The sequence below is a fragment of the Salvelinus sp. IW2-2015 genome, linkage group LG14 (genome assembly GCF_002910315.2).
Source record: "Salvelinus sp. IW2-2015 linkage group LG14, ASM291031v2, whole genome shotgun sequence".
In the NCBI taxonomy this organism is placed as follows: Eukaryota; Metazoa; Chordata; class Actinopteri; order Salmoniformes; family Salmonidae; genus Salvelinus; species Salvelinus sp. IW2-2015.
This window is the reverse complement of record NC_036854.1, coordinates 25,203,714-25,217,527: the sequence shown is the minus strand read 5'-3', so window position 1 is coordinate 25,217,527 and position 13,814 is coordinate 25,203,714. Positions and strand designations below refer to the sequence as shown.

Sequence of the window (13,814 nt, the reverse complement as noted above, 5' to 3'; positions counted from 1 at the left end):
TTGTACCTAATGCAGGACCAGTTGACCAATAACATTCTGCTTGTTTGAACAACTAGGCTACTGAAAGTAGTAAGATATGCCAGCTGTGCTCCTAAGCAACTTTGACAAGCATTTCACCCGCAATAACATCTGCTAAATATGTCTATGTGAAAATAAAGGAGAGCCGCACACTCTAGGAGCTCAGATGAGCTCCTAGAGTGTGCGGCTCTCCTTTATTTTCAAGTTTTCTACTCCGCTAGCCAGCACCGCGCCTAAATAGGTGTGCGTTTTTCTTTTTCTGCTAAATATGGTCTATGTGACCAATAACATTTCATTTGAAGAGTGCCGTTAGCGTTTGTGACTACCACTACATTTTCTAGAGATTTGTTGCAGCACAGAAATTGAGAATCCGTCAGTTCTACCAGAGTATGTCATTAGTCAACGCTTCCCATACACAGTGTCTTCAGAAAAGTATTCACACCCCATTTAAAATTGCTTAAAATTGAGATTTGTCCCTGGTCTACACACAATAATCCCATAATGTCAAAGTGGAATTTAGGTTAAGAATATATTTGACAAATTCATTCAAAATGTGTCATGTCTTCAGTCAATAAATATTCAACCCCTTTGTTATGGCAAGCCTAAATAAGTTCAGGAGTCAAAATGTGCTTAAGTCACATAAGTTGCATGGACACTCCACAGTAAGAGTATAACGTGATTTTTTAAATCATCTCTGTACCCCACACAAAAGTATCTGTATAAGGTCCTTTAGTCAAGCAGTGAATTTCAAACAGATTCAACCACAAAGACAATGAATATCCCTTTCAGCATGGTCAAGTTATTAATTAGGCTTTGGATGGTGTATCAATACACCCAGTCACTACAAAGATACAGGCGTCCTTCCTAACTCAGTTGCCAGAGAGGAAGGAAACCTCTCAGGGATTTCACCATTGTGACTTTAAAACAGTTACAGAGTTTAATGGCTGTGATAGGAGAAAACTGAATATGGATCAACAACATTGTAGTAACTCCATAATACTAACCTAAATGGACAGAGTAAAAAGAAGGAAGCCTGTACAGAATAAAAATATTCCAAAACATGCATCCTGTTTCCAACCAGGCACTAAAATAAAACTGCAAAAAAATTGGCAAAGCAATTCACTTTTTGTCCTGAAAACAAAGAGTTTTGTATTGGATTTGCCCCAAACATTGCATTACTGAGTACCCCTCTCCATATCGTCAAGCCTAGTGGTGGCTGTAGAATATTTTGTGTAGATCGTTGACACAAAAAAAAGACAGATCATTTTAATCCCACTTTGTAACAACTAAATGTGGAAAAAGACAGGGGATGTGAATACTTCGAAGGTACAGTATACAATGTCCTTGAGCTCCTCAGTGAAACGTGATCCAGTTGCAACCTGCATGCATGCGGAAACAAACGCATTGATTTGAGTTAATCCTCATTCTGGTCGAGCTCCTTACTATACAAACTGAAGTCCAGATCTCTGAAAAACCATGGCTGAACCTCTGTGATGGTTAAAAAAAAAATCTGGCTTTGAGTGGAACTGGATTCTTAGAGAATATGGCATTGGCATGTCTAGGGTGAAAGCTGTTACTGACTGAAATTGGTCTCAATGGAAACCACATGACTTGGTCTCAATTTGGAGTCCGGCTGGTTGATTGGATTTCTTGCCGATCCAGAGGGATGAATCGCCACAGTCCGCACAGTAGGAATACACGCGTCCATAATGTGAATTAACCCCKAAAAAATCTGCCTCTCCAAATTACCGCTCTCTCCAACGCACATAATAGGTCTGATAAATCCAGGTCCGTTTCCCTCCTTCACAGCGATCAGACTTCCTGCCCGGAGTGTTTATAGTCACAGGATTCAGGAGAAGACAAGCAGCCCAATTAGTGTGGACGCAAGTCAGCCTCCTAACAGAGTCTTTAACCATTAAAGCTATTTAAAACACCTCGTGTTTTAACTTCTCCAAGGTGGCTTTCAACTCCAATTTGCTGTCACTCGTGTACAGTTTTAGACAGTGTCTGTTCTTATGCCCTGGTCCTAGGTCAGCTTACTCTACCATAATGCTAAAATAAATCTGTTCGTCTAAAAGCAATGTGCTGGTCCTAGGTCAGCTTACTCTACCATAATGCTAAAATGATTCTGTTCGTCTAAAAGCAATGTGCTGGTCCTAGGTCAGCTTACTCTACCATAATGCTAAAATTATTCTGTTCGTCTAAAAGCAATGTGCTGGTCCTAGGTCAGCTTACTCTACCATAATGCTAAAATTATTCTGTTAATCTAAAAGCAATGTGCTGATCTTGGGTCTCCATTGAAATTCCTCAGTTTAGTGTCATTTACAGGAGTCCGAGTGCCTCACTACAGATCAGGTCACAGACCATGCTCATCAAGATGGCACTGCCAGCAGAAAAAGACTGGTATATATAATTATGCTTTTGTGTAAATTAGAAAGGATGAATGATTGTGAAAATCCAAACCATGGAGACATATTTAGCCGGTCTGTATCCAGGTCCTCAGGAAGGACAGTTAGGTGGTTAGTTTCCTGTGACCTGTGACCTGGGTGACCACTTGGGCTGACAGTATAACAGTGGACACTGTGGCTGTCCCCTCCTGTCCTTGTCCGTTCTGCTGGTGATGTCACAACGAAGGAGAAGGAACGGAGGGAACGCCGCTGAGACTTACTTCTTCTCTGGTGTCCGGAAAATCTGTTCGTAAGGCGGGGGTGGGTGGTTGCAGTACGAGGGCGGTGGAGGGTAGTCGTTCATCATATGGGCGGGGCCGGGCTGGATGGGGTAGACGGGGCTGAGGGGGGAAGTCATGACGCCGCCGGGGTCGCCATAGCCTACCATGCCAGGCTGCTGGGATACTGCATGGGGAGGACATAGAAAACACTGTTAAGAGTGCAAATTCAGGTCTGTGTGAGTCATGTGATTTGTTGATTCAAATAAAGTAGTTAAAAATGTTCCTCTTTCCGCCCTCTTCTAAACAGCTCAAGGGCCCCCCGTTAAGTGTTCTGAAACACAGGATGCAACATCAAATATTCATGACAAACATCCCACATCCCAAAGTTTTTAAAATATTCTTAAGTATCAAAAGTATTAATCGTTTCAAATTCCTTATATTAAGCAAACCAGACGGCACCATTTTCTTGTTTTTTTATTTACGGATATTCAGGGGCACACCAACATCATTTACAAATTAAGCATGTGTGCTTAGTGAGTCTGCCAAATCAGAGGCAGTAGAGATGAGCTCTTGATAAGGGTGTGAATTAAACCATTTTCCTGTCCTGCTAAGCATTCGAAATGCAACGAATACTTTTTGGGTGTCAGCAAAAATGTATGGAGTAAAAAGTACATCATTTTCTTTAGGTATGTAGTGAAGTAAAAGTTATCAAAAATCTAAATAGTAAAGTACAGATACCCCTTAAAGTACTACCAAAGTAGTTTTTTATTTTAAGTAGCTTTACACCACTGCCTAAATATATGATTTGGACTAAGAGCGGCTGCCTGGCTCTGCGTGTGTTTATCATCAGCAGCCATTTTAATTATCTCACTGCACCTGGAATAAACATAATTAGATCTGATTAAACACCCCCCCCCCCCCCCCCCCKCTGGGTATCTTATCTCCTGCAACACTGTGAAGGCCAGTAAAGCTGTCACTGCTGATAACACAGGGGGGTAAAATTGGCACTTTGAATCAAAATAACCTGTGATTCGGTCTCCTTCAGCGATGTCTTAATCAGAATGAAACCTGTTTGACAGATATCACCCTGCTCTAGAAATGTATTTCTGAATACTTGAACATAACGGTACAGTATTGATAATCATTGCTAACCCCCAAAACCGTTATACTAGCCATACTCAACTGGCAGACCGCAGTTCTGGATTCAGACACAGAACGGGATCAATGTGGACTGCGGGTCCCGACGTTAAATCATATTTTTTTAGGAACTCAGTCAGGTTTTCACATTTCTGTTGTTGACAGTTATAATAGTAGAAGGCACAAAGGTGCAATATGTGAAGTTTATCTCATGTCGTTCACTGACAGACTTTGGAGAGATATTTATAACCTGTCAGAAATGCCCTGTTGATCAACTAGCCCATGTCAGCAAGATAGCTGGACAGCCTAATTTACTTATCTACATCTTGTAGTCAATCATGGCCAAATTACATGCTGCTGTATCGTCCAATCATGGGGCAGATGTAAGTCACGTGTTTTGCTGTCGGGTGCCGCCATGTGTTTGCTGGCCTATCACGTGACTTGTATCTGCTCTGTGATTGGATGATACAGACTGCAAGGTTAGTGAAGTTTTTGGGGCTCTTTGCACCAGAAACGGGCTACAAATAACTTTAACACAGAGGTTGAAACCAAATACATCAACATGTGAATTTGTCTTGCAATCTCAAGGAGAGAAAATAGAACATCTAGGTTGCACAGTAATATTGCTAACATTTATCACAATGGGGTTAAAAGAATTGAGAGTCCACTTCCTGGAACCGCTCGTCTATGCCGTATACTCCCACTGACCTGGCGTGGATACAGGCTGCCTGGTAAAGGAGACGTTGAAGGCGTGCTCGTCGCTGAGGGGCGAGGGGTGAATGCACCTGCGGAAGAAGATGCCCGCTCCGCAGCAGAATAGCACACCCATCATCAGCATCAACCTGGAGAAAGGGGAGAGAAAGAGAAGCAGTCAGAGTGGGACATGCATTGAAGTATGAAGTTAAACTGGCAGCCATTTTGTACTGTTTTGCTATGGCTTTAGTCAAATCTAGTAAGAAGGGAATATTTTATTAACGTAGTAGTGTTTCCAACCTCAAGAAAGCAATGACCTTTGGCTTTCACATGGAATTGTTTATTTACGTCTGAAAAAATATATACTTTCAACCCATATGATCTAGTACACAATAAAAGTAAAATAAAACATTTATAAAATTAGCTTTTTCATACTTTACAGTGCATTCGGAAAGCATTCAGACCCCTTGACTTTTTCCACTTTGTTACGTTACAGCCTTATTCTAAAATGTATTCAAATAGTTCCCCCCCAACATCAATCTACACACAAAACCCCATAATGACAGAGCAAAAACAGCYTTGAAATTTTAGCAAAGTTATAATAAAAAAACAAACTTCAAATTTACATACAGTGGGGAGAACAAGTATTTGATACACTGCCAATTTTGCAGGTTTTCCTACTTACAACGCATGTAGAGGTCTGTAATTTTTATCATAGGTACACTTCAACTGTGAGAGACGGAATCTAAAACAAAAATCCAGAAAATCACATTGTATGATTTTTAAGTAATAATTTTGCATTTTATTGCATGACATAAGTATTTGATACATCAGAAAAGCAGAACTTAATATTTGGTACAGAAACATTTGTTTGCAATTAACAGAGATCATACGTTTCCTGTAGTTCTTGACCAGGTTTGCACACACTGCAGCAGGGATTTTGGCCCACTCCTCCATACAGACCTTCTCCAGATCCTTCAGGTTTCGGGGCTGTCGCTGTGCAATACGGACTTTCAGCTCCCTCCAAAGATGTTCTATTGGGTTCAGGTCTGGGAGCTGGCTAGGCCACTCCAGGACCTTTAGATGCTTCTTACGGAGCCACTCCTTAGTTGCCCTGGCTGTGTGTTTCGGGTCATTGTCATGCTGGAAGACCCAGCCACGACCCATCTTCAATGCTCTTACTGAGGGAAGGAGGTTGTTGGCCAAGATCTCGCGATACATGGCCCCATCCATCCTCCCCTCAATACGGTGCAGTTGTCCTGTCCCCTTTGCAGAAAAGCATCCCAAAGAATGATGTTTCCCCTCCATGCTTCACGGTTGGGATGGTGTTTGGGGTTGTACTCATCCTTCTTCTTCTCCAAACACGGCGAGTGGAGTTGACCAAAAAGCTCTATTTTTGTCTCATCAGACCACATGACCTTCTCCCATTCCTCCTCTGGATCATCCAGATGGTCATTGGCAAACTTCAGACGGGCCTGGACATGCGTGGCTTGAGCAGGGGGACCTTGCGTGCGCTGCAGGATTTTAATCTATGACGGCGTAGTGTGTTACTAATGTTTTTTCTTTGAGACTGTGGTCCCAGCTCTCTTCAGGTCATTGACAGGTCCTGCCGTGTAGTTCTGGGCTGATCCCTCACCTTCCTCATGATCATTGATGCCCACGAGGTGAGATCTTGCATGGAGCCCAGACCGAGGGTGATTGACCGTCATCTTGAACTTCTTCCATTTTCTAAATAATTGCGCCAACAGTTGTTGCCTTCTCACCAAGCTGGCTTGCCTATTTGTCCTGTAGCCCATCCCAGCCTTGTGGCAGGTCTACAATTTATCCTGATGTCCTTACACAGCTCTCTGGTCTTGGCCATTGTGGAGAGGTTGGAGTCTGTTTGAGTGTGTGTGGACAGGTGTCTTTTATGCAGGTAAACGAGTTCAAACAGGTGCAGTTAATACAGGTAATGAGTGGAGAACAGGAGGGCTTCTTAAAGAAAAACTAACAGGTCCTGTGAGAGCCGGAATTCTTACTGGTTGGTAGGTGATCAAATACTTATGTCATGCAATAAAATGCAAATTAATTACTTAAAAATCATTCAATGTGATTTTCTGGATTTTTGTTTTAGATTCCGTCTCTCACAGTTGAAGTGTACCTATGATAAAAATTACAGACCTCTACATGCTTTGTAAGTAGGAGAACCTGCAAAATCAGCAGTGTATCAAATACTTGTTCTCCCCACTGTAAGTATTCAGACCCTGTACACAGTCCTTGGTTGATTACAGCCTTGAGTATTCTTGGGTATGACACTACAAGCTTGGCACACCTGTATTTGGGGAGTTTCTCCCATTCTTCTCTGCAGATGTTCTCAAGCTCTGTCAGGTTGGATGGGGAGCGTCGCTGCACAGCTTATTTTCAGGTCTCTCTGGAGCTGTTAGATCAGGTTCAAGTCCGGACTCTGGCTGGGCCACTCAAAGACATTCAGAGACTTACCACGAAGCCACTCCTGCGTTGTCTTGGCTGTGTGCTTAGGGTCGTTGTCCTGTTGGAAGGTGAACCTTCGCCCCCAGTCTGTGGTCCTGAGCAGGTTTTCATCAAGGATCTCTGTACTTTGTTCTGTTATTCTTTCCCTCGACCATGACTAGACTCTCACTCCACCGTGCTTCACAGACGGCGCCAAGCACTCCTCCAGCATCTTTTCAGCTTCTCACGAATGTTCTTCTTTGTGATCCGAACACCTCAAACTTAGATTAGTCTATCCATAACACTTTTCCAATCTTCCTCTGTCCAGTGTCTGTGTTCTTTTGCCAATCTTAATCTTTTCTTTTTATTGGCCAGTCTGAGATATGGCTTTTTCTTTGCAACTCTGCCTAGAAGGCCAACATCCTGGAGTCGCCTCTTRACTGTGGACAATGAGATTGGTGTTTTGCGGGTACTATTTAATGAAGCTGCCAGTTGAGAACTTGTGAGGCATCTGTTTCTCAAACAAGACACATTTTTTCATTTGACCTTTATTTAACTAGGCAAGTCAGTTAAGAACAAATTCTTATTTTCAATGATGGCCTAGGAACAGTGGATTAACTGCCTTGTTCAGGGGCAGAACGACAGATTTGTACCTTGGCGGCTCGGGATTTTCTTTAAAAAACTAGGAGATTTCTAAGTGACCACAAACTTTTGAACTGTAGTGTATATCTGACTAAAATGATCCATTCCACTGACTGCACTGGACTAGTGATGCAGGTATTTTGTTAAATGATATAGTTTCCAAGGAAAAACATATTAGAACTTCCAAAATCAAAATGTCATGAGAACACATGTTGACTGATACCACACAGCCAGTCCTAATCATGTTGTTGACCGAGGAGAGTGATACCACACAGCCAGTCCTAAATCATGTTAGACATTGATACGCGAGGAGAGTGATACCACACAGCCAGTCCTAATCATTTGTTGACCGAGGAGAGTGATACCACACAGCCAGTCCTAATCATGTTGTTGACCGAGGAGAGTGATACACACAGCCAGTCCTAATCATGTTGTTGACCGAGGAGAGTGATACACACAGCCAGTCCTAATCATGTTGTTGACCGAGGAGAGTGATACCACACGACAGTCCTAATCATGTTTTGACCGAGGAGAGTGATACCAACACAGCCAGTCCTAATCATGTTGTACCGAGGAGAGTGATACCACACAGCCAGTCCTAATCATGTGTGACCGAGGAGAGTGATACCACACAGCCAGTCCTAATCATGTTGACCGAGGAGAGTGATACCACACAGCCAGTCCTAATCATGTTGACCGAGGAGAGTGATACCACACAGGCCAGTCCTAATCATGTTGACCGAGGAGAGTGATACCACACAGCCAGTCCTAATCATGTTGTTGACCGAGGAGAGTGATACCAACAGCCAGCCTAATCATGTTGTTGACCGAGGAGAGTGATACCACACAGCCAGTCCTAATCATGTTGTTGACCGAGGAGAGTGATACCACACAGCCAGTCCTAATCATGTTGTATGACCGAGGAGAGTGATACCACACAGCCAGTCCTAATCATGTTGTTGACCGAGAGAGTGATACCACACAGCCAGTCCTAATCATGTGTGTTGACCGAGAGAGTGATACCACACAGCCAGTCCTAATCATGTTGTTGACCGAGGAGAGTGATACCACACAGCCAGTCCTAATCATGTTGACGCGAGGAGAGTGAATACCACACAGCCAGTCCTAATCATGTTGTTGACCGAGGAGAGTGATACCACAACAGCCAGTCCTAATCATGTTGTTGACCGAGGAGAGTGATACCAACACAGCCAGTCCTAATCATGTTGACCGAGGAGAGTGATACCACACAGCCAGTCCTAATCATGTTGACCGAGGAGAGTGATACCACACAGCCAGTCCTAATCATGTTGACCGAGGAGAGTGATACCACAACAGCCAGTCCAATATGTTGACCGAGGAGAGTGATACCACAACAGCCAGTCCTAATCATGTTGACCGAGGAAGAGTGATACCACACAGCCAGTCCTAATCATGTTTGACCGAGGAGAGTGATACCACACAGCCAGCCTAATCATGTTGACCGAGGAGAGTGAAACAAGAGTAAACAGCAACAGGTGATATAATGTGTTACATTTGTCTTAGGCGTCTCACAGTACGGACTTGCAATTTATTGCCCTGCCACATCTGCAGTCCTCATGCCTCCTTGCAGCATGCCTAAGGCACGTTCACGCAGATGAGCAGGGACCCTGGCATCTTTCTTATGGTGTTTTTCAGAGTCAGTAGAAAGGCTCTTTTAGTGTCCTAGTTTTCATAACTGTGACCGTTAAATTGCCTACCGTCTGAAAGCTGTTAGTGTCTTAATGACCGTTCCACAGGTGCATGTTCATTAATTGTTTATGGGTCATTGAACAAGCATGGGAAACAGTTTTTAAACTGTTTATCTGTGAAGTTATTTGAATTTTTATGAATTATCTTAGAAAAACAGGGTCCTGAAAAAGGGAAGTTTCTTTTTTTGCTGAGTTTAGTTAAGTAAAGGTAAAACATTTTTTTTTAAGTATGGTTCCAATTGTTTTCCCACCGTTCATTTTCCCCCCATAGGGGATTTTAGAAACACTGTGTTTTGTGTAGGCTTACCCTGGTGTGACATTTTGATAACCGTGTTAATCTCAGGCAAGGTGACTTTTATCAATATATTTMCCTGTATTTACCCCKCCATATTTAAATGCTAATGTGGCTATCATAAAGAACTACAAATGCCATGATCTGTACGAGACTGACGAATCGAGACAAATTTTATAAATCTCTGGATTAACCATCTAATGTTAGCTAAATTAAGGAATGAATAAATTGGCTACATTTCTTGTGCAAGTTTTAAATTGACASAATACCTGTTAGCAAAGGTGTCAGCTAGAGATGACATGCAGGAAGGAGCTTGCAGGGATTTGTAGCTTTGCATGATGTCAACGTTGATGCTCATTAGCATTTTGGAATGTGAGAGTAAATAAAGACTAATATATTGATAAAAGTCACCATGTCAGAGATAACCATGTCACATTGTTATCAAAACGTCACGCCAGGGTAAGCCTACACCTGCGCTTCTCATGACAGACGGACAAGATGAATCCAGGAGAAAGCGATGATCCCTTATTGATGTCACTTGTTAAATCCACTTCAATCAGTGGAGATGAAGAATTGTTAAACCAAGAGACAATTGAGACATGGATTGTGTATCTGTGCAATTAAGAGGGTGAATGGGCAAGACAAAATATTGCAGTATCTTTGAACGGGGTACGGTAGGAAGTGCCAGGCGCACCGGTTTGTGTGTGTCAAGATCTACCACGCTGCTGGGTGTTTCACACTCAGTTTCCCTGTGTGTATCAGGAATGGTCCAAAGGACATCCAGCCAATTTCACACAACTGTGGGAAGCATTGGAGTCAACATGGGCCAGCATCCCTGTGGAATGTGACACCTTGTAGAGTCCATGCCTCGATGAATTGAGGCTGTTCTGAGGTCAAAACGGGGGTGCAACTCAATATTAGGAAGGTGTTCCTAATGTTTTCTACACAGTGTCTATTGGGATGATGCGCTTTGATGTCTTGAAGTTGGGTAGTAATTTGCAGGTGCAAAAACGGTCTTCTCCTGTGGATAGGTTGCAGTCGGTCTTGTATGAATCGACAGTAAGTAAAGCGGCTCCAAACGTCACCCCATTTTCAACTGAGCTCGTACCACCGGGAGAGTAGTCATGGCGTGTGCCTTATTTGCGTCAATGATTTGMTTACCACCAGATTGAGGAACGGTTGCCAGTCAGAGAGGTGACTCGTGAATGACCTGGACATGGTATTTATGTTCCAATAACAGCATTATTACAATAAGCCTTACCATTCAGCTAACGTCATGCATGCTTTTGATTGGACCAAACAAATAACACTGAAAATCTCTCCAAAAACTCTTGTCCAGTCCATGTATAGTCAGAGTTAAGATGGACTCACCAGAAGTACCATAGCCGCTGGATGGAGAGGGCTCGGACACAGCAGCGGGTCCCACAGCAGTCCTCGTACGAGCGGCATCTGAAATGAGAATGCAATCTTGGTTAAAAAAAAAATACTTTGTCTAGTCACATCTAGAAACAGAGTGGAGTGAGCTATATACACCGAATGTACCAAACATTAWGAACACCTGCTCTTTCCATGACAGACTGACCAGGTGAATCCAGGTGAAAGCTATGATCCCTTATTGATGTCACCTGTTAAATTCATTTCAAATCAYTGTAGATGAAGGGGAGGAGACAGGTTAAAGTAGGATTTTTAAGCTTTGAGAGATGGATTGTGTATGTGTGCCATTCAGAGGGTGAATGGGCAAGACAGAATATTTAAGTGCTTTTGTATGGGGCTATGGTAGTAGGTGCCAGGCGCACCGGTTTGAGTGTGTTAAGAATTGCAATGCTGCTGGGTTTTTCACGCTCAACAGTTTCCCATGTGTATCAAGAAGGTCCACCACCCAAAGCACATCCAGCCAACTTGACAAAACTATGGAAAGCACTGGAGTCAACATGGGTTTCCCGGACAGAGTTTAAAAATCAGGACTAGGCTAAATTCTACTTAAATGAATCCAGAATAAAAATTGCTTAACTTAATTATTTAGATGAATTAGTTCTAGACTAGGGGGTCCCAGACTAAGGTATGTAAGGACTAACCAGTTAATCTTTGTGAAGCCTAATTAGATAACAATGTGCACTAGTGCAGACCTGAAGATGCTTCAGAAACCAGGGATGGGAAACTAATACATAGCATTGCGTGGAATTGGAGGAAWCACCTAAACCAAACATAAAACGTTAAAAAAATGTCAGTGGCTATGAAAAAAAAAAACTCCTAAAAAGAGAATTGTGCCGAAGGATCCAATTATCATTTWTTWWWWTTTTTATAATAAAGTACTTTATGGGGACTGAATGCTGACTTAAGTCTGCCAGGCTTGCTAGGACYGACAAGATACAATTTCAATTAGCACTGAAGTGTGAGGTGTCGTGGCCTTTGGGCCTAACAAGTCTTTGAAGTCCCCTCCTGCTGTTCAAAGACCATCCACTGGCATTTCCTACAAGAAATCTGCCTCCAGAAATAAAATCTTCTCCCAAGTGGGTGTGACACCTACTCCCGTTGCCTGCTGCACTGCTGCTTGGATTCCACCTGGCGATCTGTTCACAGTCTGCCCTAGTCCGTCTCCCAGTCTGGTACAAGTACCCCCACCACACTCCCCCCCCCCTCTCCCGTGCTTTCGCTCACCTCCAGCACACACACGCACTGTTGGGGCGAGTGACTCTGAACTTACAATGGCTAGCCTTAAGACATTATATATATATTTTTCCCCCTTGTGCATTTTGCTATTTGCCTCATGACAACTGCTTGCTTTGTTGACTATGAATTTTCTTGTTACCTAACCATGAGACAGACTGTTTGTTCCCACACTCGGGACTCTTGACTATTGGTTACACAGACTTTTGGCCTCACATCCATCCATGTTACCTGATGAAATTGCTGTACAATATGATCTTGTTGCCATCTAGTGCACATTCAACACTGCAGAACCCTCCCTGTCCTCTGCAGTGCCTTGATTATACTACTGCTGATGATATCTGGAAATGTGCATGTACACCCTGGCCCATCTACCGTTGCTAGCCCCAATTCTGACTTGTACTTGGAAATCTGGTTCTCTGATTTCTGCTCTCGTAAAAGCCTGTGTTTTCTGCACGTTAACACTAGACGATTATTACCTAAAATTAATTAATTGAAAGTGTGAGTTCACAGCTCCAATCCAGATGTGTTGGTCATTACTGAGACGTGGTTAAGGAAGAGAGTTTTGAATACTGATGTTAACCTTTTTCGACAAGACAGATCTTCCAAAGGTGGGGGAGTGGCAATCTTTACCAAGGATCACCTTCAGTGCTCGGTTGTCTCCACCAAGACTGTCCCCAAACAATTTGATTTGCTGGTTCCTAAGCATTAAACTTTCAAATAGCTCTTTGTTGACTGTTGCTGGGTGTTATCGTCCTCCATCAGCACCAGCCTGTACCCTAAGCTCTCTCCTGGCCTTTACACAAAAGTCTGAATTTGTCCTGCTAGGTGACCTAAACTGGGACATGCTTAAACTACCTGACCAAGTCCTAAGGCAATGGGACTCCCTAAATCTTTCTCAGATTATTACCAATCCACAAGGTATGACTCCAAATACCCAGAAAATACTACTCCTCATGTTTATCCTCACAAAATAATCCTGATAGGTATCAGTCTGGTGTTTTCTTGTAATGACCTTAGTGATCACTGTTTTTACAGCCTGTGTTCGTGAATGGCTGCTCTGTGAAACGACCTGTCCTGATTTGTCATAGATGTTTGCTAAAAAACTTTAAGGAGCAAGCCTCATTGAACTGGCCTCTGTAAAATGGTATATGGTAATGGTATATGGTAATGGTATATGGTAAAACGGTAAAATGGTATATGGTAATGGTAATACTGGTATATGGTAATGGTATATGGTAATATGGTATGGTATATGGTAAACATGGTAATTGGTAATGGTATATGGTAATATGGTAATATGGTAATGGTTTGACTTTCTGTTTGGTTGGAAAATGTTTTTCATGCTTTTTGTATGCGGGGCGCTGTCCTCAGATAATCGCATTGTTGGAGGAACTTCCGGCGCCGAAAAGAGATGGCCGCCTCACTTCGCGTTCCTTGGAAAATATGCAGTATTTTTGTTTTTTTACGTGTTATTTCTTACATCGGTACCCCAGGTAATCTTAGGTTTCCATTACAT

At 42.8% G+C, this 13,814-nt stretch overlaps 1 protein-coding gene across 2 annotated transcripts in view; it reads right to left on the bottom strand.

Annotated features, from left to right (window-relative positions):
- Positions 1-266: 266 nt before the first annotated feature.
- Positions 267-13,814, bottom strand: part of LOC111972571 (WW domain binding protein VOPP1) — a 57,559-nt gene continuing 44,011 nt past the window's right edge. Inside the window, exons 3-6 of one of the 2 annotated variants that reach the window (XM_023999582.2) lie at positions 11,000-11,077; positions 4,532-4,665; positions 2,687-2,870; positions 267-1,397 (exon numbers count right to left, since the gene is read on the bottom strand). In XM_023999582.2, coding sequence (XP_023855350.1) covers positions 1,280-1,397; positions 2,687-2,870; positions 4,532-4,665; positions 11,000-11,077 — 514 coding nt within the window. In that variant the 3' untranslated portion in view covers positions 267-1,279. Of the gene's footprint in view, positions 2,871-4,531; positions 4,666-10,999; positions 11,078-13,814 lie in introns of both variants that reach the window. The other variant, XM_023999584.2, reaches the window with a different exon arrangement.